Source organism: Protopterus annectens, chromosome 2.part2, assembly GCF_019279795.1.
Source record: "Protopterus annectens isolate FY-2018-M chromosome 2.part2, PAN1.0, whole genome shotgun sequence".
NCBI classification, from domain to species: Eukaryota; Metazoa; Chordata; order Ceratodontiformes; family Protopteridae; genus Protopterus; species Protopterus annectens.
The window spans coordinates 581,679,351-581,702,922 of NC_056730.1; the positions used below are offsets into that span (position 1 = coordinate 581,679,351).

The 23,572-nt window shown below is 39.7% G+C and overlaps 1 protein-coding gene across 1 annotated transcript in view; it reads left to right on the top strand.

The window, feature by feature from the left end:
- Positions 1-23,572, top strand: part of RAB11FIP5 (RAB11 family interacting protein 5) — a 2,272,349-nt gene that overhangs the window by 2,090,883 nt on the left and 157,894 nt on the right. Inside the window, exon 5 of the mRNA XM_044064038.1 lies at positions 20,504-20,672. Within this exon, the coding sequence (XP_043919973.1) occupies positions 20,504-20,672 (169 nt within the window). The remainder of the gene's footprint in view (positions 1-20,503; positions 20,673-23,572) is intronic.

The window sequence follows — 23,572 nt, forward strand, 5'->3', positions numbered from 1 at the left end:
TACTTAAATTCTCTTATACGTCCAGTTGAATACAGCTAGATCTTAGCCGGCAAAAGCTGAGGTTTTTAAGCAGAAAATATTTCAAACTGCACCACTTAAATAGGCAAGGACAGGGAATCAAAGAATGTGGCTACCCCCACACCTGTAATTACTAACAAACAATAAAATTCAGCAGCACTGACTGAAGAGCAGAGTCAAAATTTCCAGTTCAGTTAATATATATTCCTGCAACACAGTTAAATCAATTTAAATACTGTATTCTTTGAAAAAAAGTGCAGATAAAGGTACTTAAATTCTCTTATACGTCCAGTTGAATACAGCTAGATCTTAGCCGGCCAAAGCTGAGGTTTTTAAGCAGAAAATATTTCAAACTGTACCACTTAAATAGGCAGGGACAGGAAATCAAAGAATGTGGCTACCCCCACACCTGTAATTACTAACAAACAATAAAATTCAGCAGCACTGACTGAAGAGCAGAGTCAAAATTTCCAGTTCAGTTAATATATATTCCTGCAACACAGTTAAATCAATTTAAATACTGTATTCTTTGAAAAAAGTGCAGATAAAGGTACTTAAATTATCTTATACGTCCAGTTGAATACAGCTAGATCTTAGCCGGCCAAAGCTGAGGTTTTTAAGCAGAAAATATTTCAAACTGTACCACTTAAATAGGCAAGGACAGGAAATCAAAGAATGTGGCTACCCCACACCTGTAATTACTAACAAACAATAAAATTCAGCAGCACTGACTGAAGAGCAGAGTCAAAATTTCCAGTTCAGTTAATATATATTCCTGCAACACAGTTAAATCAATTTAAATACTGTATTCTTTGAAAAAAAGTGCAGATAAAGGTACTTAAATTCTCTTATACGTCCAGTTGAATACAGCTAGATCTTAGCCGGCCAAAGCTGAGGTTTTTAAGCAGAAAATATTTCAAACTGTACCACTTAAGTAGGCAAGGACAGGAAATCAAAGAATGTGGCTACCCCCACACCTGTAATTGCTAACAAACAATAAAATTCAGCAGCACTGACTGAGGAGCAGAGTCGAAATTTCCAGTTCAGTTAATATTCCTGCAACAAAGTAAAATCAATTGAAATACTGTATTCTTTGAAAAAGAAGTGCAGATAAAGGTACTTAAATTCTCTTATACATCCAGTTGAATACAGCTAGATCTTAGCCGGCCAAAGCTAAGGTTTTTAAGCAGAAAATATTTCAAACTGTACCACTTAAATAGGCAAGGACAGGAAATCAAAGAATGTGGCTACCCCCACACCTGTAACTACTAACAAACAATAAAATTCAGCAGCACTGACTGAAGAGCAGAGTCAAAATTTCCAGTTCAGTTAATATATATTCCTGCAACACAGTTAAATCAATTTAAATACTGTATTCTTTGAAAAAAAGTGCAGCTAAAGGTACTTAAATTCTCTTATACGTCCAGTTGAATACAGCTAGATCTTAGCCGGCCAAAAACCTGTGCCTACATCCTATGTAAATCTACTCTTAAACAAACTTGAAGCATGCTGTGCTTCAGCTGATGACCTTCCAGGTGAAAACGTTAAAATAGCAGCTAATAGCTTTGCTTACCCTGTCTCAATCCTTATAAGTAAGCTAATCCAGGAATCCCACATTCCCCTTCTCTGGAAAGTCGCACATTATCCCTCTCACAAAGGAGGAAATTCAACAGACATTGCTAACTGTAGACTTATAGCAATCTTATCCCCCCTCCACTATACTTGAAATATGTATTCAAAAACAGTTGCTCAACTGTCTCCCGCAGGAAGAACTCTTATCCCCCACACAACATAGCCTCCGTCCTTCACATAGTACCAACACCTCATTTCAAACCTATATAGATACTGTCGATAAAGCTAGATATAATGGCAAACTAGTCTCCTCCTTATTTCTAGGCTTGTCTAAAGTCATCAACATGGTTTGTCACAGCAAACGTCTACCTCAAATGTCCTCATTAGGTCTCTCAGCCCACCCTTCTATGGTTTGAAAGCTACCTGTCCAATAGGTATAATTTATTAATATGGCACTCCACCCTCTCTTCCTTCCTGCAAGTCACCACCAGTGTACCACAAGGCTCTGTCCTTGGTCTCCTTCTCTTTAACATTCTAACCAACACCCTCCAAACATCCACATAACAGGCATCCCTAATACAGTGCACAGGTAACTCTACACTCATTTGCACATCTGATAATTTGGCACATCTCCAAAAATTGCTCAGGATGCTTTAACAGCCACTGAAACATGGCTTTCTAACTTATGCTCAATCCTAAAAAAGCAAACTAGTACTTTTCCCCCAAATCCCTCTCACATTACCCGATACTACAGCCATCGAAGTCGCTTCTCGTAGCAAATTATTCGGAATGATAGTGGTTGGTAATCTTAAGTTCGACCTACATGTACAAAATTGCATAAGAAAAACTGATCAAAAACTAAGGATTTATAGAGCCAAAAACTTTCTCACCAACAGAACTATAGCTACACTTGCCACTACTTATCTCCTCCCGTCATTTCTTTATGCTGCTTCTATACTAACTAACCTTCAGGCATCAGAAAAATCAAAACTTGAACAGTGCTATAACAAAGCTGCTAAATTTGCAAGCAGTACCCTATTCAGAGTCCACCACTGTGTGGCAGTAAAACCTCCACTGGTTAAAACTACTCCATCAACTAACATACACAGCTTCTTACCACCTGTAAAATTATCCAGAATCCATCTGCTTGTTCAGCATTAAATAACATACTACACACCTGTGTTCCTATTTGGTCATTACGATCCGGTGACCAAAAATCTGTTCAAAACCCATCACATCTGCTGGACATTGTCTGCACTTGTACCATGTTGCTAAGGCCTAGAACTCCTGGTCTCTATCCATCAGGTCGATACCCTCCCTCCCATCCTTAAAAATTCATTCTGAAAGATGACTTGGCCAAAAACTGACTGTGTCCGTACTCAACAACAGGATAAACTGTGTGATGATTGGGGAGAGATGGGCGAAGGCTGCCAGCCTAGTCAAATAGAATTTGATATATAATTCTATCAGCTGTATAAATAAATGTAAAATACAGACTTGTGTTTTTAAATGAAAGAAAAACACTGTAAAATGTGAACTTCAAGATTGTTACAACATTGCCCCCTTGCTGTAAAGAAAAACTAAGTTAAGCCTTTCAGATTTGTCTTTTGAAATTGAAATGATTTTATGACATTCTTTGATCTTTAAAGTTGGTTCTGGTCAGGCTGGCTGAAGACATTCTGTCTATTGTGTTAACTAAGGACTAATTGCTAGAGTGTATATGTGAAATGCCTTTTAGTGTTGTATTTTCTTGTGCAGGTGTTAGTTTGCTAAATAATGTAAATGGATTTTCTATTAGCCTGGGAACTTAGAGCAGGTGTCAAGATGATGCAGTATGATACTGGGAAAAAGTGTCAAAAATGCTGTCATCTGGGGAGGACCCAGAGACATGTTTGTAAGTGATGTTTTATAAACTGTGTCTCGGAGAGAGATAAAAAAGCATTTTGATCTTGATATCCAACTTACCAGCACTCTGCTTATGCTCACATGCAAGTTTCTAGCATTGTGATTTCTTGTAGGAATAGTTAAAGATAGTAAAGATTAATTGGGTATTTTTCTTTGAAATCAGACCTGTCCTACTGTATTATTTTAAGTTTCTGTGTGATCTCTGAACTCGTAGATATCTCTGTGGTGTAGTAGTTTTGTCTTGTGTTTTAATTATTTATTATTAAATATTTTTAAACCTTCTACCTGTGGCTGCTTTGCGTAGAGATAAGCTCTAGAATACATTGCATATTTATAGAGGCTATTGTAACAAGCCACTCTAAAGTAAGCCTTAGACTGTATAGTCACATTACATTGGATAATAATATTGAACAGTAATAATTGGACACCCTTTTAAGGGCCTTTTAGTAGCTGATATTATTAACTGGGTGGTGGCAGTAATTACTACTGTATAGTCTGGGTAAAGGGGCACAGCTGGAGAATCTGTGCCAGCCTTTCCCAGGAGAGTCTGTGAAGTTGTATAAATACTTATCTCAAAGTGTGTGTGTGTGTGTGTGTTGTGTCATGTCAGCTACTTGGCAGGGACACAAAGCACTGGTTGGACAGAGAGGGTACTGGAGGTTCTAGCTTGCCCAGTTAGGCTGAGACCTGGACCCTATAGCTGTGCCAGTGGGGAATCTTATTGGGGACCTGGTGAGCAAGGGAGCAGCCAGCCCCAGACTGACTGTAATCTCTGTGTGCACTTAAGGGAAATTGTACTTCACTGTGTGTATTAGTTATCCTCTCCTCTTCTAGGATACTACCTCATTGGTGTTAGTGGTGAGGATTGAGGCTCCTTGATTGCTGGACCAGGGCACAGTCGTCACAAACTGTATCGGCAAATGTAGAGAAATACCTATTCATACCTACATCTCCATACTCTGCCTTCTTCACTCACTTCCTTAGTGTTATCGGTTTCTATCCCCCGGCTTTATCTCTAAATATAATGCTTTTCTCTCATTTTGTATTTCAGTTCCTGTTTGTATTATACTAACATACCTTTAATTTCTATATAAACAGGCTAAAAATCATTGCCATATAACCAATGTTTTCATATTATGTCTAATTTGGTGTAATTATTTAAACTGTTTTTTTTTGTATTATTTTTAAAGACTTCAAAATTATTGTGCTTAAAATTTTTTTTAATGCTTTAGAGCTTTTCTTCCCAGGCCTCCAATGAAAATGGGCTCCTACCCGTCGGATCTTCCCAGTAATCAGTTGTCAGTAAATAAAATAAAAATAAATACTGCATTTGTTTTCTATCAGATTAGGTCAGACTCTGCTGCCATTTCCATATTGTCTCATACTGGCAACAGACTGATGCTCAGTACAATCCCTTTTAGTGATAAGAAGGGTAAAACATTAGACCATATAGGTAAGAGAATGTTATCTTCTTAAACTTTAATCTTCAGAGTTCTGACTTACTTGACATACATGTGGTAGTTTGTTTCCACTCTTCCTATAGAAGAAAGGTATTTCATGACCCAGACTGTTTCTACCCTTTCTCAGGAATCTAAACTTGTTTTGAAGTGTGTGTATGTTTGTGCAGATATTGTGAATAGTGCCACTGCTAGTGCTACAGTGTTGAGAAGACTTGTTTGGGTATGTAAACAAAAGTTTGCTGATGAAGTAAAAGCCGAAATCTTGGATTCAGCTTTAGATAAGGAGGTATTGTTTGACTCTTTTGTTAATAAGGTTTTCAAACAAGATGACAAAATATGGAAATTAATTTAGGGAGCTTCTAAGATATTTCATGTACTCCAGTGCAAATTTTATAGGCCCCTTCTTAAACGAAAAAGACAAACAAAAAACAGTCCTCTTCTGGCAAACAAAATGTAAAAAAGCAAAGTATGGAGAGTAGTAACAATAAAAAAGCAAGTGTCCTTTCCAAAGAGAGACACCACCAGTACAGAATGACTATGCCAGCATTCTTTACTGCCCCCCCCCAAACAATATCTCTTCATATGTGTTTCAAAAACTGGCCCTCAACATCCCCCTTTGGCAAAAGATTGTCTCAGACTTCTGTGTGTTAAAAGTGGTGCAGGTGGGCTACAGAGTTGACAATGGATGTAGAAACACCCTTTCCAGGGGCGTACCTTTTCATCCTCCAAACCAAACAGAATTGTTTCCTCTGGTTCTTCAGTCTTTATACACCCAGAGATCCATAGAACCAGTGTCTAACTCAGAGAGACAAGACTTCTATAACCAATCGCTATGTTACAAACAACACTAAATCACAAAAATGTGTGGATTTTAAGAATTGGTATTTCTGCTAACCCCTCGTCTTGTGGCTTGGTGGTATTTGTGAGGTACTGTTGTAGGTTTTTGTTTGTACCTCTGTTTCAACTACAGATTATATGTTTTATAGACAGATGTCTATTCCAGAATGTTTCTGCTACCAAAAAAAGAGGCCTTTTGGAGACCAGTTGTGACACCCCAGCTCCAGCCCAGTAATCAAGGAGGCTCAGTCCTCATCACTAGCACCAGTGGCGGATGTACATTGGGAGGATGACCGGTACCCACACACTATTTCCAGATTACAACTAGCACCAGTGGGGGATGTACATTGGGAGGATGACAGGTACCCACACACTATTTCCAGATACAGCTCACTGCATCAAATGCAATTTCCCTTAAGAACACACAGAGACCACAGTCAGTCTGGGGTTGGTTTCTCCCTCTTTCTCCAGATCCCCAGTAAGACTCCCCACTGGCACAGCTATCGAGTTGAGATCTTAGTTGAATGGCCAAGCCAAGATCTCCAAAACCCTGTCTGTCCAACCAGTCCTTCATGTCTCTGCCCAAGTAGCTGACACACATACTGTTGGAGATTTGTTTTACACGCGCACACACACATGGGACAAGCTGGCACATGTTTACTAGCTATGCACCATTCTGCCCAAACTATAAGGTAGCTATTACTGCCACCAGCCACCTCTTTGTCTGCTACTTTAAGGCCCCTAGCAAAGGGTGTCCAATCTTACTGTATAATGTTACTATCGATACATGGTAGTTTGACCAAGAGCAAGACTGTTAGGAGTAGCCTACACAGTGTCACCAAGTAAATATGCATGTACTCTCAGAAAATAAATATGTCTTTACACAGATCAACCACAATGACATTTTTAAATTTGTTTAGTAATAAATTATAAAAGAACAAGAAAATACTCAGTATATGCTTAGAGTCAAATTAGAGTTCAAAATCACAGGAAATATGTAAAACAACATTGCAGGACAGTCTCAAATAAATTAAGAAAAACATTGAGCTAAGCTTTGCTGTATTCCTGATTGTATCTAAGAGAATTACTGTACCCCAACAACTTACGTCATAGCAAGCAAGGCAGATAGGGTGAGTGGATCTTGATGTTGTACAGGTGAGAAACAAAATACAGAATACTCTCTCTCAGAGATTTCTTAAATTAATATCCCAAATATTACTGCTCGGATAGCTTGCAGAATGACATCATTTCTTGTGATCTGACTATATCCTAGGTGAAACCCCCTACTGTGATACAGCTGATAGCATTTATTTGTGAAAATACATAGACAAGGGCTTTTCTTAGCTCTAAGGCATCATAAAACAATAAAACACTTCCAAGACAGCACAGAAAACTTCTAGTTCTAGACATTGTGTCTGTTACTGCACTGAAACTGAAAGATAACATCATTTTATTACGTGGCCATAAGGTAATTTAATTTCAACTATTTTCTGAAGTTAACCTCTGGTGTTCCAGTTTCCATTGTTAAAATATATACATTTAAACAGTTACAATAGTGCAAGTACATTTCTGTTCTAATCCATTAGGGCATGCTGTGGTTACATCTTTAAACAGCACTTTGTAAAATACCTCTTCAGCACACGTCTGTACAAACCATCTTATATAAATAAATAACTAGATAAAAGAAACTACAGCAAACTGTGACTAATACTCTTACATCAATAAAATAAAAAAACTAGCAACAGATACATTTTACTGATTTAATAAAAAAAAATAAAACAGTACAAAGATTTTGTGTTTCCCCTTCATCAGTGTATGAAGGGGAAACCCGAAAGCTTTGTACTGTTTTATTTCTTTTATTGAATCAGTAAAATGTATCTGTTGCTCGTTTTTTTACTTCAAACCATCTTATATGACATACAGTTCTAATATAGTTGTAACACAAGAACACAAGCATATTAATTATGTTGATATTTACAAATGACATATAATTTAAAAAAATCCAGATCGCTGGGCTGGCAGTATCTCCTTTCATGACACTAGTACTAGATCTTTCATTTCTAAATCTGTATGCAAAAGTTGCGAAGTTCAAAATGTTAACCTTACAGAACCTGCTACTTCTCATTCTTCACAAGTTACTTAATAGCTCTGGATGTAAAATATGTTTACTACCATATTCCCATAGACATAGGCCTCAGGAAATTTGTAAAGTTCTTTGTTTCTGTGTCACATCATCAGTTCTCTGTTATCGTTTGGGTTATCTACAGCTCCAAGGTTATTCACAAAATGCCTAGCCCCACTCATAGCTTGTTGCAGTCTGAATGGCATTTCATATTTTTCTCTATTTAGATGAATTGCTTATCTTTCCAAAGTCTTTATCGAGATATCAATAGGGTATTAACATGAGTTATGTCTCTGTTGACAAATCTGGGCTTCTGAATAAATATGGCAAACTTTTCCTTGACTCTAATAGGATTGTGTTTCTGAGATGCCTCCTAGATTCTTCTCTTCAAAATACCTTTTTAACCCAAGACAAGACAAGGCAGATCTTTAGCTAGAATTTTTTCCTGAACTTCTCCAGTCAGCCTCTCACTTCTGCAAGAGTATTTCTCAGGATCCTAGGGTTCATGGCTTGTATGATTCTTGTGATACCTCTTGCCAGATTACACGAGAAAGATATAGTGGCTTATAAAAAAAATACACGGACCTAGCATTTGCATTCTTAGGAGTATCAAATTCCAGTTTTGGGCTTGATAAAAGGAACTCCTTTGGTGTGCTCAGACCCCAGTCCAGTCTGTAACCATAGATGCATAAGATTTTTCTTAGGGAGCAGTTTCCAGAGGGTTAGAAGTACAAGACCTGTGGAATCCTTCAGACAGACCAAAGCACAGCCGTTTAAAAGAGATGTTGGCTGTGATCCTTGCCTTGAAGACTTTCCATCAATTTTGGTTCCAAGACCTCTTCAAGTGATTACAGACAATACCATAGTCATGTGGTATATAAACAAGCAGGGACATGCAAGGTTGTAAACCCTATGCATGCTGGCAGTGATAGCTTGGGAGTTTGTTCTTAAGCGTTCCTTAACCCTTCAAGTGCCTTACATTCAGTTAGAGCAAAGCTGAGCAGGACCAGGACAGACCATCACAAATGGAAATTGATTGAGGGGGTCTTCCAGGAATTGATTCAGTTGTAGGGAGCACCTCAAATACATCTGTTCACTTCATTTCAAAACAGACAGCTAGACCAATTTTGTTCCAGGGCTACCTGAAAGGAAACCTGAAAAATAGATGCATTTTCATTGCTTTGAAGGGGCATGTTCCTTTATGCGTTCCCACCTGTTTCACTGACTTCCATGATAATTTTGAAGATTAAAAAGGACACCCAAAAAGTAATTGTGATTAACTCCTTTTTGGCCCTGGCAGCATTGGTTATCCCTTCTTATGGAATTGACCAAGGGCAATTACCACAAGCTTCCTCACACACTGGATCTACTCAAACAAGACATAGGGAGTTTGATACACCCTGGTAACAGTCAACTTACTGACTGCTTGTATGATTCAGTTTTAATGCCTTTTAGGCACTTGTTTCATGAGGACATGCAGCAGGTAGTAAAGGATGCAAGAAAGACTGCTACTAGAAAATCCTATGTTGGTAGGTAGAAGCAATTTTCTCTTTGGTGTTAACCAATAACCAGGGACCCATCAGTTATTTTGTACCACTGGTGTTCAAGTATTCGTGTGAGTTAGTTTCCTCTGGCCTCACTTATTCCTCTGTAAAGTTTCATCTTATGGCCATTGTAGCACGTCTGCCCATGGATATTCCACTTTTGTCTCTGTTTGTTGTGAAATAGGCCTTGAAAAGCATTTTACACCTCAGACTTTCCTGTGAATAGCTTTCCCCTTCTTGGGATCAATTATGCGCTGAAGAAGCTGATTATGTCCCCTTTTGAACCTACCCAGCAATCCAGTTTAAGCGTCTTGATTTGGAAAACTGTACTCGTCATTCGGACATCTGAAAGAAGACTATCTAAGTTGCAAACCCTATCTGGTTTTCCATAGGAATAGTATATCTTTAAGATCAAACTCCTCATTCATACCAAAAGTGGTTTCAGAGTTTGCTTTGAATCAAGCCATCGATCTTCCAGTTTTCTACCCAGAACCTAAAAACCAGGTAGAACAGATTCTTCATACTCTGTGCGTAGGCAGCTCAGATACTGTATTGACAGAACTAAGCCCTATAGAAAAGTTGATTAACTATTTATTTCTTATCAAGGGGCAAAAAAGACTTCCTGTGTCTAATTAGGCAATTTCCAGGTGGTTGTCTTAAGCATTGGTTTATATTTCCACCATGGCAAATCCATTCCAGGCTGTATCAAAGCGCTTTCCACTAGAGCCTTTTCTTCAATGGGGACATAATCTTCCTCTCTTAAATCCCAGTTGCCTCGTGGTTTTGGTGTTTTTTCAGACTTGTTGGCTGTTGGTGAAGCACCCACCAAGAGGAGAAAACGCTGAGAGAAGAAAGGAGCCACTTTTGAGATTTTAAGTATTTTTCTAAGTTTTTCTGCATAGCCGCCTACTTTGAGCATTTTCTGGCTTGTTAAACTTGATTTCTGCATTAGTAACTGTATTTAGAGCACAACCTAGAGCTGTTTACTGAATTTCCTGTTTGCACTTATTTTTAAAATCGTTTTTTTCTCAAAACTTGCATTTTATCTGTCTCTGGCCTAGCACTCAAGTGTGGGGTCATTTACTGCACTGTTATAACTTGTTGATACTTGTGAACCTCTGCTATCTCTGAGAAAAACAAAAAAACAAAAAAATCTTGCTTTTTTCCCACTTTTCTGAGATTTAAAAAAGTTCAGTTACAGGCTTGCTGTTCTGAACTGTTTGTAAGTTTCTTGGAGGCCATTTTTTGCTTGGGCTAAAGGGAAGTCTCTCTCTTCATCAGTGGCAGTGATAAACATCAAGCAGCCTGCCTGCCCCTGTGGGAGTGGTTACTGACTTGAAACTGTAGTTTTATTGGCCATTTTGAGTCAATTCCAAACTCCTTGATCTTCCTCTCTTAAATCCCGATTGCCTTGTGGTTTTGGTGTCTTTTCAGACTTGTTGGCTGTTGGTGAAGCACCCACCAAGAGGAGAAAACGCTGAGAGAAGAAAGGAGCCACTTTTGAGATTTTAAGTATTTTTCTTCAGATTATTTGATAAGTTTTTTTGCATAGCCGTCTACTTTGAGCATTTTCTGGCTTGTTAAACTTGATTTCTGCATTAGTAACTGTATTTAGAGCACAACCTAGAGCTGTTTACTGAATTTTCTGTTTGCACTTATTTTTAAAATCGTTTTTTTCTCAAAACTTGCATTTTATCTGTCTCTGTTCTAGCACTCAAGTGTGAGGTCATTTACTGCACTGTTATAACTTGTTGATACTTGTGAACCTCTGCTATCTCTGAAAAAAACAAAACAATCTTGCTTTTTTCCCACTTTTCTGAGATTTAAAAAAGTACAGTTACAGGCTTGCTGTTCTGAACTGTTTGTAAGTTTCTTGGAGGCCATTTTTTGCTTGGGCTAGAAGGAAGTCTCTCTGTTCATCAGTGGCAGTGATAAACATTGAGCAGCCTGCCTGCCCGCCCCTGTGGGAGTGGTTACTGACTTGAAACTGTAGTTTTATTGGCCATTTTGGGTCAATTCCAAACTCCTTGATCTTCCTCTCTTAAATCCCTCTTTTGTGCAGTTTTGTGCATAGCGCAACAACGTGCAGCGCCGCCTAATTGGGTTTCAACTATTTCTGGCTCCACAAAGTCTGCTCTTCACTTTTTCCCTTAGAACTGCTCTATCTCTCAATTTAAACACCATATTCTCATTCTAAGGCCCTTCACTGGTCCAAATAAGTAATCTTACAAGTTAGCACTATTAAACCATAAGCACTACTTACTCTTATACTCTCTATGATTACCTTGTCCCGTATTGGTCCAACTTAATTCAGTTTCCCTATATTACTGTAGCATGTCCAAAGGTCAGTCAATGGTTTCCTCTCCAGTCCAGCTGGTGAATCTGGGAATTTTGAGGCAATGTTACAACTGTGTCATGTACATGGACAACCCTCTCCTCCTACAAACAGGTTCAAATATATGTGAGAGATGCAACCATATAGCCAAACTGGAGGCTGAGCTCTCTCATCTCAAAACTGTTGAAACCAGTCAGGAGGAGAAGGTAACCTCACACAACACAATTCCGGTATCACATAGTCCCACCACATCAGCAAACCAAACACATAAATACACAAAAACGTACTCGGAGGCTCTAAATAAAAATCTACCTAAGCAACAGAGACCTCCAAAGCAGACATCCAAGCAAACGCTACCCCAAAACAAAACACGCACAACACATAGCCCACAAAGTTAGTGTGCCAAGCAGCCACAGCCCTTAAGGCTGAATAACACACCTGATACTCTTGTAGTAGGTGACTCTATTGTCAGACACACTGACGTCCCACTCACCAGGCTGAATAAAGAGAAGGTCACAGTGAGCTGCCTGTCGGGCGCTAGGATCCGCCACATAACGCAAGCACTCAGGTCACTCCAAAGCAAATACAAATATGACTCTGTCATTGTACATGCTGGTGTGAATGACCTGAGACGTACCTCCCTGGACTACATGAAAAGAGACATAGAGGAGCTCCCTGATCATGTAGCCCAGGCCGGTATGACCCTGACCTTGAGCAGCATCTTACCCTCACCCAGAATAATGCCACAGTACAAAGACAAAATGATCGATTTTAACAATTGGCTAAAATTTTGGTGTCATTCAAAGGGGATCCAGTGTCTGTCAGCCTGGGATGACATGCTCGACAAGCCACGTTGCTTCGCTAGGGACGGCTTGCACCTGTCACCACTGGGCTTTCGGATATTGGCAAAGGCTCTTGCCACCCCCATAGTGCCTTTTTTAGGCAAGGCTCAAAAGTCAAACCCACCTCCATAGACAGCACAACAAACAAGAAACTAAGGGTAATGCTGCTAAACGCCAGAAGTCTTAACCTCAAGATGCATGCACTCGAAGCTCTCCGTATGGAGAACATCGATATCTGTGCAGTGACAGAAACCTGGTTCAAGGCTCCAGAGAGCACCCCAGCACTAACAGGTTATACCTCATATCATGCTTTTCGGCCCCAAAACCTGGACCGAACCACAAAAGGAGGGGGAGTTTCCATATTTATCAAGGATATCCACACCTCCAGGTTAGTGGCATTGCAAGAAGTATCGGAGACCATCCATGTACAACTAACAGTGGGCAAGACTGCTTTTCAGTTTATAGCATCCTACAGACCACCCTCTCAAAGTCAGGAATCCCACTCGGCTTTCCTGAAAACATTGGAGAACATGAAGATCTCTCCGAACACCATTATATTGGGCGACTTCAACTACCCAAACATAGACTGGGAGCACTACTCAAGCCCCAGCACCTTAGCCCAAAGGTTCCTGGAAATTATAAACTCAAATGCTATGGAACAACTAGTCACCACTCTCACAAGAGGGGATAACATACTAGACCTGATCATTACCAACATGGGGACTCTATGCTCCACACCTGAAGTATATCCCTCATTGGTAAGATCAGACCATAAATTAATTTCACTGGGTGTCCACATCCCGACCCCACCCCCAGCCCAGGAAACCACAGTGAAAAACTTCTCAAAAGCGAACTTCTCACTTCTCAAAACCGAAGTGGATTCCTTCAAGGCCCCAGGGCCAGTGGAAACTACGGCCCAAACTGCAGAATCCTATATAAACGCTTTGTACGGACATCTCCAGGAATGCATGGATCATACTATCCCAAACAAAACCAAAACCCAAACATCCAAAGGCAGGCGTCCAGTCTGGTGGACCCCAGGCATAAATAAACTGTACAACAGAAGGAGGAAGATACTACATGATAGAGCAAAATCCCTAATAGGGAAGGCATCTCTGATCAGTACTAGCAAAAAATTACGATCTCTCATAAAATCCTCCAAGGCCAGCTTCGAGAGAAAAATTGCTCAGGACATTAAAGACAATCATAAGGCTTTTTCCAGTTATGTTAGGAACTTGGGATGCAACTCCCAGACTTGTTCTGAGTTGATTCTAAACGACAAAAAATACACTGAACCCACAGACATCGCCGATATCCTAGCAGACAGGTTCAGTGTAAACTTCTCCACCCCCTCCCCCCCAAAAAAAGAGCAAGTATCTATCCCGGCAGAGGGCTGCCTTCCAAACATCTCTGATGCTCAGGTGAAGGCTGTCCTCTCCAAAGCAAAAAACACTGCTTCCATGGGACCAGATGGCGTCCCGGGTTGCATCCTACATGAACTCCAAGAAGAACTAATCCCTCAAATAAAACAGCTGTATAATCTCAGCCTCACTACAGGATATGTGCCCACAGAATGGCGTACAGCAACAGTGGTCCCACTCCACAAAGGTGGAGCCTCTACGGACCCTGGAAACTATTGCCCCATAAGCCTGACTAGCTTAGTCTGCAAGGCTATGGAGAGGATCATCATGGAGCTTATAAATAAAGACATTGGGGACCTACAGACACTAGATCCTACCCAGTTCGGCTTCGTCAAGGGCGGATCCTGCCTTTTGAACCTGGTTGACTTCTTCGAAACAGTCACCAAAGCCATAGATGAAGGGAGGGTAGTCCACACAGCCTATCTGGACCTAGCAAAGGCATTTGACACAATACCCCACTCGGGCATCATAGATAAGCTATCCAGCTTAAATATAAACCCCCTATGTCACAAGATGGGTCGCAAACTGGCTCAAAGACAGAACCCACAGAGTGAGAGTTGCTGGAGCCATGTCAGACTCGAAACCGGTCACAGGTGGCGTCCCACAAGGTTCTGTCCTGGGACCGCTCTTGTTCGGTATATACTTTTCCGTGGTACAGGCCAACGTGGGAGGACTATGGCTCACCAAGTTCGCAGACGACTGCAAACTAGGCGCCATAATCAACTCTCCAGCTGACACAAACATCCTTCGAAAAGGTCTCACAGAGACGGATAACTGGTGCCAGAGCCATGGCCTAAAGCTAAATGCCAAAAAGTGTATAGTCATACCCTTTGGCAAAAACAATGTGCCCACAAATTACTACATAGGCGGTAACCCATTAGGTACAGAGAAAGAAATTAGGGATCTGGGCTCCCAAGTTGATAGCAATCTCTCCTTTGACAACCACATTGCCAAAGTGGTTAGAAAGACCTTTTACATAGCCCACCTCATCATGAAAGGATTCACCTGTAGATCAAGAGAGGTAATCGTGCCCCTTTATTCATCCCTCATCAGGCCCATCATAGAATACAATGCCCCTTTTGGGATGTACCTTACCCGACATCTGCAGCAATTAGAAAGACCCCAAAAGTACCTCACCAAGAGGATCAAGGGACTCAAACAGATGCCATATGCTGCTCGGTTAAAAAAACTCCAGCTCTACTCAGTTGCATACTGCCTACTTCGAGGCGATCTATGCCTGACATATAAAGCTATGTCCAATCCAGAATTAATGGACATGCTCCACCTCAGTAAATCTAAATCCCTTAGAGCCACACGCTCGAGGGACTTGAACCTCGGCACTGAAATAAATAGAACTTGCTGGAGGGACAGATTCATAACCCAGAGGCTTTCTTCGCTCTGGAATAGAATTCCAGTTCATGTTAGGCAGAGCACCTCACTGAATCCTTCAAGAAGAATCTTGATGAGTGGATGGGGGATCGTAGGTTTGTCCTGGGGATTACTTCCGTGTCAGTATTAGAGGCACAGCAAACTAAACCTTAAAAAGGGCACAGTATACTCAAATCAAGGGGTGGCGTAAGCCAAACAAAATCGGGCTAGGCTTATAATTGCCCCAGGGCAGATAGCCTAGTATGAACCTATGAACCTATTGTAAAGGGGTGGACTCCAGAAGCATTCTAGAGGCAGCTACACAGTCTTCCATACATAAGTTTACATAGCATTACAAACTGAATTCCTTTTCTAGATCCAGGTGAGACTTTGCTAGGATAATTTTCCAGGGACTCCTAGATACATATCCGTCCTTCTACCCAGATGGGTAGGCTTTAGTATTCAACCCATATAGCTTAAGGGCTACTGCAGCAGTGGGAATGATTAACATAGTACAGTTATGTGAGTCGTACATACCCATAAAAGTAGATGTTTGAATTCCTCATTGCTGTAGTAGCTGTACCCACCCTCCCCCCCCACTACTCTTGCATATAGTTCATTGGTAAGTATTTGGCTAGCTGCCTTTGTGGGCCATTTTAAGCTTAGTCGGGTTCCCTTTTGTGCGCAAAATAACCTGTCCAGTTTGTTTAGAGAATGGCCTTACCCATGCCATGGTCTATAATTATATTTTTCCACAAATGAGAATAACTGAGATAATACCATAGATGATTTGAGGGGACCCATTCATGGGACAAAGCATTCAGGATCTGCCTCTGTCTGTTAGTAGTACAGGGGCCAGTACTGGGGTAAATCTTCTGTTTCTCATCTATAGATCCTAGTTGTGCTTGAATATGGACAGGTATGAACTTTATTTTATGTGAATGTGGAGTCTGTTCCACAACACTGGCATCCTCTGCAAGATGTACCTGTCCCTCCAAATTGTTCTGTTGATGCTACAGAAGAGATTTAGATCCCTAGACCAAGTATTTGTGATACCATTTGACTTGCTGATGTGCAATAAATCCATTAGTAATGTGTCGGAGGATGACTTATTTGCCAGGCACAGGTTACCTCTTCGCAGTCTGTCAGATATAGAGTATTGTCACAGAGATTTGAGTTGGTCAATATAGGATGTGTAGTTTAGGCCGTGTATCCTTTTAGTAAGGTACCTCTGTGGGAATTCCAGTTGTTGCACGTGTCTGGACAAATACATGTTAAAAGAGGCATTATATTCAATGACTGGCCTAAAAAGAGCTGAGTATCCTTTTCTTTAAAAGGTGTGCAGTATAGAAGGACTTTCTTACAACAGTAGACACATGTTGGTCAAAAGTTAGGTCATTGCCCACATAAGTTCCCAAATCCCAAACAACTGAGTCAACTCTTAGGGCTGTATTGTTAATGTTGTAGTTCTCTGGGATAGATCACTTCCTGAAGGATACAATAATGCATTTTTTGGGCATTTAGTTTCAGTCCATGATTTTGGCACCAGTTATTTATTTGGGACAAACCTTCCTGTAGGACAGCTAAGTCATCTGAGGATTCAGTGACTGCTTCTAGCTTGTAGTCATCTGCAGACTAAATCAGCTAGAGCCCTTTGGTATTGGCTTTTACTTCAGAAAAGTAAATGCCAAACATGAGAGGTCCCAGCAGAACCCTGGAGGTCTCCATTGGTGACTGGTGTCTTTGTGGAGGTAACTTCCCCATTTTGATTTCCTGCATCTTGCCTGTGAGCCAATTAGCAGTCCATCTAGTTGTAGCTGGGATATAGTAGGGTTGTATTTGGTTACTGCTTTATATGTTCTGTTAATATTGATTAGTTATTTTAGGGTGTTAGTCTCTTCTGTCATTGTATGGGTAAGAAAGTCCTGAAGAAAACTGACTGCTGATTTCCTTCCGTGAGATTAGCCAATTAGCAGTCAAACTGAAGGAGTGTGTGTGTGTGTGTGTGTGTGTTGGGGGGGGGGTGCAGGCAGTACTTTTTGAAGCTTGGCCTGTTGTTTTCTGGGCACAAAACAATCCATATTGCCTAAGGACTATTGCAGCAGTAAGGAATTTGAATAAATACTGTTATGGGCAAGTGCAACTTCCACAACTGTACTTCCTTAAACTGTACTTATCACAGTGCTCTTTGGATTTCACCTGGATAGAAGTGGTAGATGAACTGCTAATCACTTTTGCAGAAAGAAAAAAAATGAAGGTGGCTCAGGCTGGTCTTTTGTACTGTGTGTCCTGCTGACTTGCTCAGCTTTGGGAAGAGACCGTTTCCTTTCTCCTATGGCAACTAAGTCAGACAAGGTAAAAGATATCTGCTTGTGGAGTTCCAAGGATAAGGTACGATAGTATAACAGTGAACTTTATGATGACCATCTGCTTTAGTGATTAAGTATCAAATGGATATTACTGTGTAAAGTTTTATAAAATGCTGTAGTCTTAGGCCTTAGAGTGGTATAGTGATTTTGACCAGGTAGTTGTACAGGAATCCTTCCCTAAATACTGTTTTATTTCTCTGTCAAACAACAGTATCTGAAAGTTTTTCTCTTTTTTTTTTTCTGCATGGTATGAACTATTACTCTTTTTTCACTCTTGTCTGTGTTAGAGGAATAAGAAAGCATTCTCTTGAGAGGAAAAAGTGAGGTACTTGAGTTCATAGGTACTTACTAGGCTATGGATCTGTGAGGATCTTGAGAAGACTAGCCTTACATCCCCATGGTAGTTTTTATCCCTTATATTTTGCGCACAAGTAACCCAGAAGTAAGCCCGACAATGAGATGTTAGGACACTTACGTTTTCATTCTCCATAAGGGACAGGGTGTGATGATAGGAGGTACTGCCAGCCATGATAGGAGAAGTAGGGTGGTAGATTTTTGACTTGTCCCAACCCAGCTAGCTGGAATTTTATAAATAATTGTATGTCATTTGTATAGCAAACTGATTTATATAAGATGCCTGTGTTACAAATGTATTTAGAACTGTGTCATTTGTATATCAAACTGATTTGTACAGATGCTTGTGCTGGAAATGTATTTGTGAGGTTTGCTTATGTTAAAATGTATCAACAGTGCACCCTGCTGAAATGAAAAGAAATGTACATGTATTATTGTAACTGAATTAAATGTATATGTTTTAATAGTGGATACTGGGACAGCAACCAGCTAGCTTACTTTAAGAAAAATAAGGGAAATGTAAATGAGCTGTTGAACCATTAAAACGGAACCCACAGTGCTGAATAGGACTGAGGACACTAGGTCTGGAAAAAGTCTTTCCTCATTAGCTTGGTTAAAAGGAGTGGAAGCCCAAGGCACTGCCATAAACATTTAGATGTTTATTGTAGCTGTCTATACCAAATTTCTCTCTCAGCTTCAAAGGGGAATACTGTGAGAACCTAGAGTCAAGTGATTAGATGAGGTCATTCTGCCAGCCCTCTTGGAAATTATATTTTAGATATTACAAAGAGAAATCTTGGAAAATACAGCATTCTGTTTGGAAGCCTGACTAGAAAGACTACCCACGTATTTCATCTTGCCTTTCCCAAGTAAGTTATAGTGAACAGTAAATTCTTCTAGATACGGTCAGGAATCAAGTGTAGCTTGGTTTAGAGATTGTTTTTCTTTATTTGTATGAGTCTGTCCATCAGTGTTGTTTTCGATATTTTCTGTGATTTGAACTCTATGGTTTACTGTAAATATATATTCAATATTTTCATGTTCTTTTATTATTTATGATTAAATATATTTAAAACTGTTATTGTGGCTGGACCTTGTAGAAAGTATCTAACCTTTGAGAGTACTTATATTAATTTGGTGACACTGTGTGAGCCACTCCAGAAGGCGTAGCTGTCTTGGTCAAATACTATCATTTGTATTGATATTAAATTCACTCAGTATAATTGGATACCCTTTTAAGAGCCTTATAGTAACTGATTGGTGGCAGTGAAACTACCTTATAGTCAGGGCAGTGTTGGTAGTCTGTGCCAGCCTTTCCCAGATGTGTGTGTGTGTGTGTGTGTGTGTGTGTGTGCGTGCGTGCGTGCATGCATGCGTGTGTGTGTGTGCGTGTGTGTCTAAAAATTAAATCTTAAGAGTGTGTGTCAGCTACTTGGGGCAGGGACAGAAGCACTAGGTTCACAGAGAGGGGACTGGAGGACTTGACTTGGACACTCAGCTGAAAACCTAACCTTACAGCTGTACCAGTGGTGAGTCTTATTCGGGACCTGGAGGGAGACAGATTTAAAGACATCCAGACCCTGCGCTGTGTGTGTTCCCTGTGTACTCTTAAGGGAAAGTGTACTTGATGCAGGGAGGTCTGCATCTGGAAATACTGTGTGTATCCATTTGTATTCCAAGTGCACGTCCCTCTCTAGTGTCAGTGGTGAGGATTTCGTCTCCTTGGTTACTGGCCCAGCGTGGGGACATCACATATTGATGGCAGTGGTGGCCATCACATATTGGTAGCAGTGGTGGGCATCACATATTGGTAGCAGTGGTGGGCATCACACAGGGGTGTAGATTTTTTTCTGCTATCTCATTTTACTGAAGCTTATCTTTGTTTTAGGTGTTTTTGTCCGTAGTGAAGGGAAAACAAAGTTTTGACATATGATACTCATAGTTAAGGTTCATGGTGAGTACTGTTGATAACTGCAGTATTCCTAAATATTATTTTTTCGAATATGTACTGCTGCTGATTGCTCATAAGCAATTGACTTTAAAAGAAATATTTGAAGTGCGTAGACATTCATACAGAACTGTGGTCATTATGAAACATAGGTGTGCCATTAGGTGTTTTGCAGCATGACAACTCAAGTAGTTAAGGTTTCTGCCTCAAGTCCAGTACCTACAACTCTTGTCCTCCTTATTGTGGTTAAAATTATCCTCAAATAATTGTTTTTGTTTGTTTCAGAAAAACTTTGTTCCTTGTATGTGATTATGACATATTTAATTTGTAGCTGGTTATCTAAAAGGACAGCTGGGGGAAATTTGAATTGCAAATTGTAATAAATATTCTGTTTATCTGCTTCTTCAGTCCTCATCCAGTTAAGCCGCTGAGTTCAGCTATACAAGATAGCTCCAGTGACAGGAAGCAGAACAGGTCCAGTCTAACTGATGGGACAGAAAAATCCAAACTAGTCTCTCCAGGCACTGTGCAGCCAGTGCAGCCATCTCAACAGGGACAGATAAAACATGAGACAAAGGTAAGAAAAACAAAACCAAAGAAAATATTTATTTTTACTGTGTCAGATAACGGAGTTATAGGTGTCAGAGTGTTCAGGGCTGCTGAGTCCTGCAGCCATTACGCCTTGACAGTTTCACTAGGTATGGCTTGTTTTCAGGGAAGATCTAAGTTGGCATTTTTTTTTTTGATTAGGGAAAATTTAGTCAGCTTACCAGGAAAAGCCCATCATTCTGTTTTCAACAAATGCTACAGTATATTTTATATCCTTATGAGGTCTACCAACTCTGATCATAGTTTAACATCTCATCCAAAAGAAGAAACCTCATTATGCTGCACCACAATATCATTACTGAAAAAATGAAGCCAATCTCCTAATGTGGAAAGAGAAACCACAACCTTCTGATCTTCCCAGCATGAAAGGATGTGTGTGATACGTGTTGATCCTTTGACATTTAGACATCACACCTTTCTTCCTTATCATAATGCTTTGTAAAGCATTTCCAAAGTAATAGAATTCATAGTGGTGCGTAAAAAACAATGTATTTATCAGTCTTTGTTAATGTGGGCTTGTATATGCTTTACAGTATTCTTTTTTCATCGACTACTTCTTCTTTTTTTGGCTTTTCCCAGTTAGGGGTCGCCCCAGCGGATCACCTGTCCGCTCATGATTGGCAGTGGAGTTTTACAGTGTCAAGTTGCTAGCCCGGCGCCCAGCCTTCTACAGAAGGCACACACATGCACACATTCACACCTAGGGCCAATTTAGAGTGTCCAGTCCACTTACAGCATATCTTTGGGATGTGGGAGGAAACCCACGCGACCACAGGGAGGACATGCAGACTCCGCACAGAAGGCACCCCAGCCGAGGATCGAACAGGAGAACCTCTTGCTGTGAGGCGGCAACGGTAACCGCTGCACCACCGTGGCCGCCCATTCTTTTGTCATTGACACTGGATATGAATATATAAGTACTTCAGTCTGTGGTCTACTGACAGATGATGTGAAATGTGCATCATAATTCTCCATTCTGTTGTTTCTTCAAACAAATCTTAGCATGTATAAAACATAAATTAGACTTTATTTCTGTCACAAGAGAACAAAATCTGTTATTGCAAAAGAAAATTAGGCATTTTGTAAAGGACAAAATCAAGAGACCACAAACACACAAATTTTTATCACTTAGTTGTCATAGTGTTACTGCCAGTGTAAAATTGTGATGCTGTGAAAGAGAAGCTTAAGATAAGTGTCATAAACGGGTATGGAAGATAAAATGAAAACAAGATGAAAAATGATTGGTTATTGTGTGGACAGGCATACAAATGTGAAGACTGGTGTTAAACAATTTTTAATATAATGTAAATTCATTATTTGTGGTAATCTTTCTGCGAGAATATTTTATGTCATTAGATGCTGTACTTGTCTCAAATTTTAATACTGTTAAATCCTGCAGATAATTGAGGTTAAATGACGCACCTTTTTATAACATGAAGAAATCATAATCCAGATTCCATAAGTGTACATGAGAGGTTTAATACAAAAAGCCACAAATTGTGCATGTGGGCATGCTCCTCGTTTTATTATTTGCTAATGTACAAAGCTTGCCAGCAAGAAATGAATAAGGCCAGCTCTCAACCTGCAAGACTATTGATCTTTTTTATTTACTTTTCATTCCTTTTTTTTTTTTTTTTTTTTTTTTTTTTTTCCCTTTCCAGGAAATCTTGTATGCATGATTAGCTGCATTTCACCCCTTACCTTAACTGAAAGTTGTTTCTTTGGGAGGAGATGTGTTGGAGATTAGTTGATAGTAGCAGTATGATCAGACTGCAGCCCTGTCTTATAATAAATACAGTAGTGAACTGTAATGTTCTTTACTGTTTCTTTTAATTCTTCTTATTGTTCAGCATCTTTGTTACTTTCAGCAGGGTCTTCATGAATACTTCTACAAAATGTGCCTGTTTCTTCTATTTTTGGGTGGTGTTTCTTCTCCTTTTACTTTGTTTCCTAATTCTCTGTAATACCTTTTGATTCATCAGTGGATTGCTTATTTTGTACTTTTCCTTTATATTTAGTTGCATACCTTTTACGTTTTTCTGCCTGTGTTGATGTTTTTAGGTCAGTATTGCCAATACTGTATAATAAATACTTGTCTGCTTTGATATTGTGTGTTGCTTTTACAACTGTTGTCTTTTTGAGTATTTTTAATCTGTTTCATTTTCTGTAGTCTTCTAACAGTGCTGCTCTTCTCTTAATTGTTTTATAGTTTTCTTAATTCAAGGTTTCCATGGTGGCATTTTACTTGTTTCCTTCCTTTCCTTTGTTAATTCTTATTTGCTAGTTTAGCTGCACAGTAATGTATTCTATTTATTTTTGTTACTGTTATACCACTTGGATTTCTCTTAATAGTCCTGATTGTTGTGTTCATATGTTTTGCCGGTCTTCTAACATTTTGTGTCTTATTTACTTTCTCTAATCTATTTTTTATCTATGTTTATTTATTTTACTTTTGTTTACCGGGAGGGTCCGACTGGGTGCTAGCCTGTTTTCAGCGGCGGCCCAGGGAGAAAAGCTTCATGTGTTAGAAGCAATAGCCAACAGTTTAATAGCAAATTAAAAAAAAAGTTAAAAGGTTCAAGTAGTCTAGCAATATTCACAATCACTTAGTATGAAAAATTTGGTTAATTGTATGCAAGAAGTTGGTTAATTATGTACAACGATATAATATCCAGTTAAAAGGATATGCATATATTTAGTAGATGAACTGCCCAAGTATATGCAAGAGTGTAATATACATTTGAGAAGAAATACATACATATAGCAAAGGAATTACCCATAGTAAACTGTTGGGGTTTGGAAGAAGTTAGCTGAATCATTTGGGAAGATAGGTGGGTTGTGTGTGTCCATCTCTGTTAAGTCAGGTAG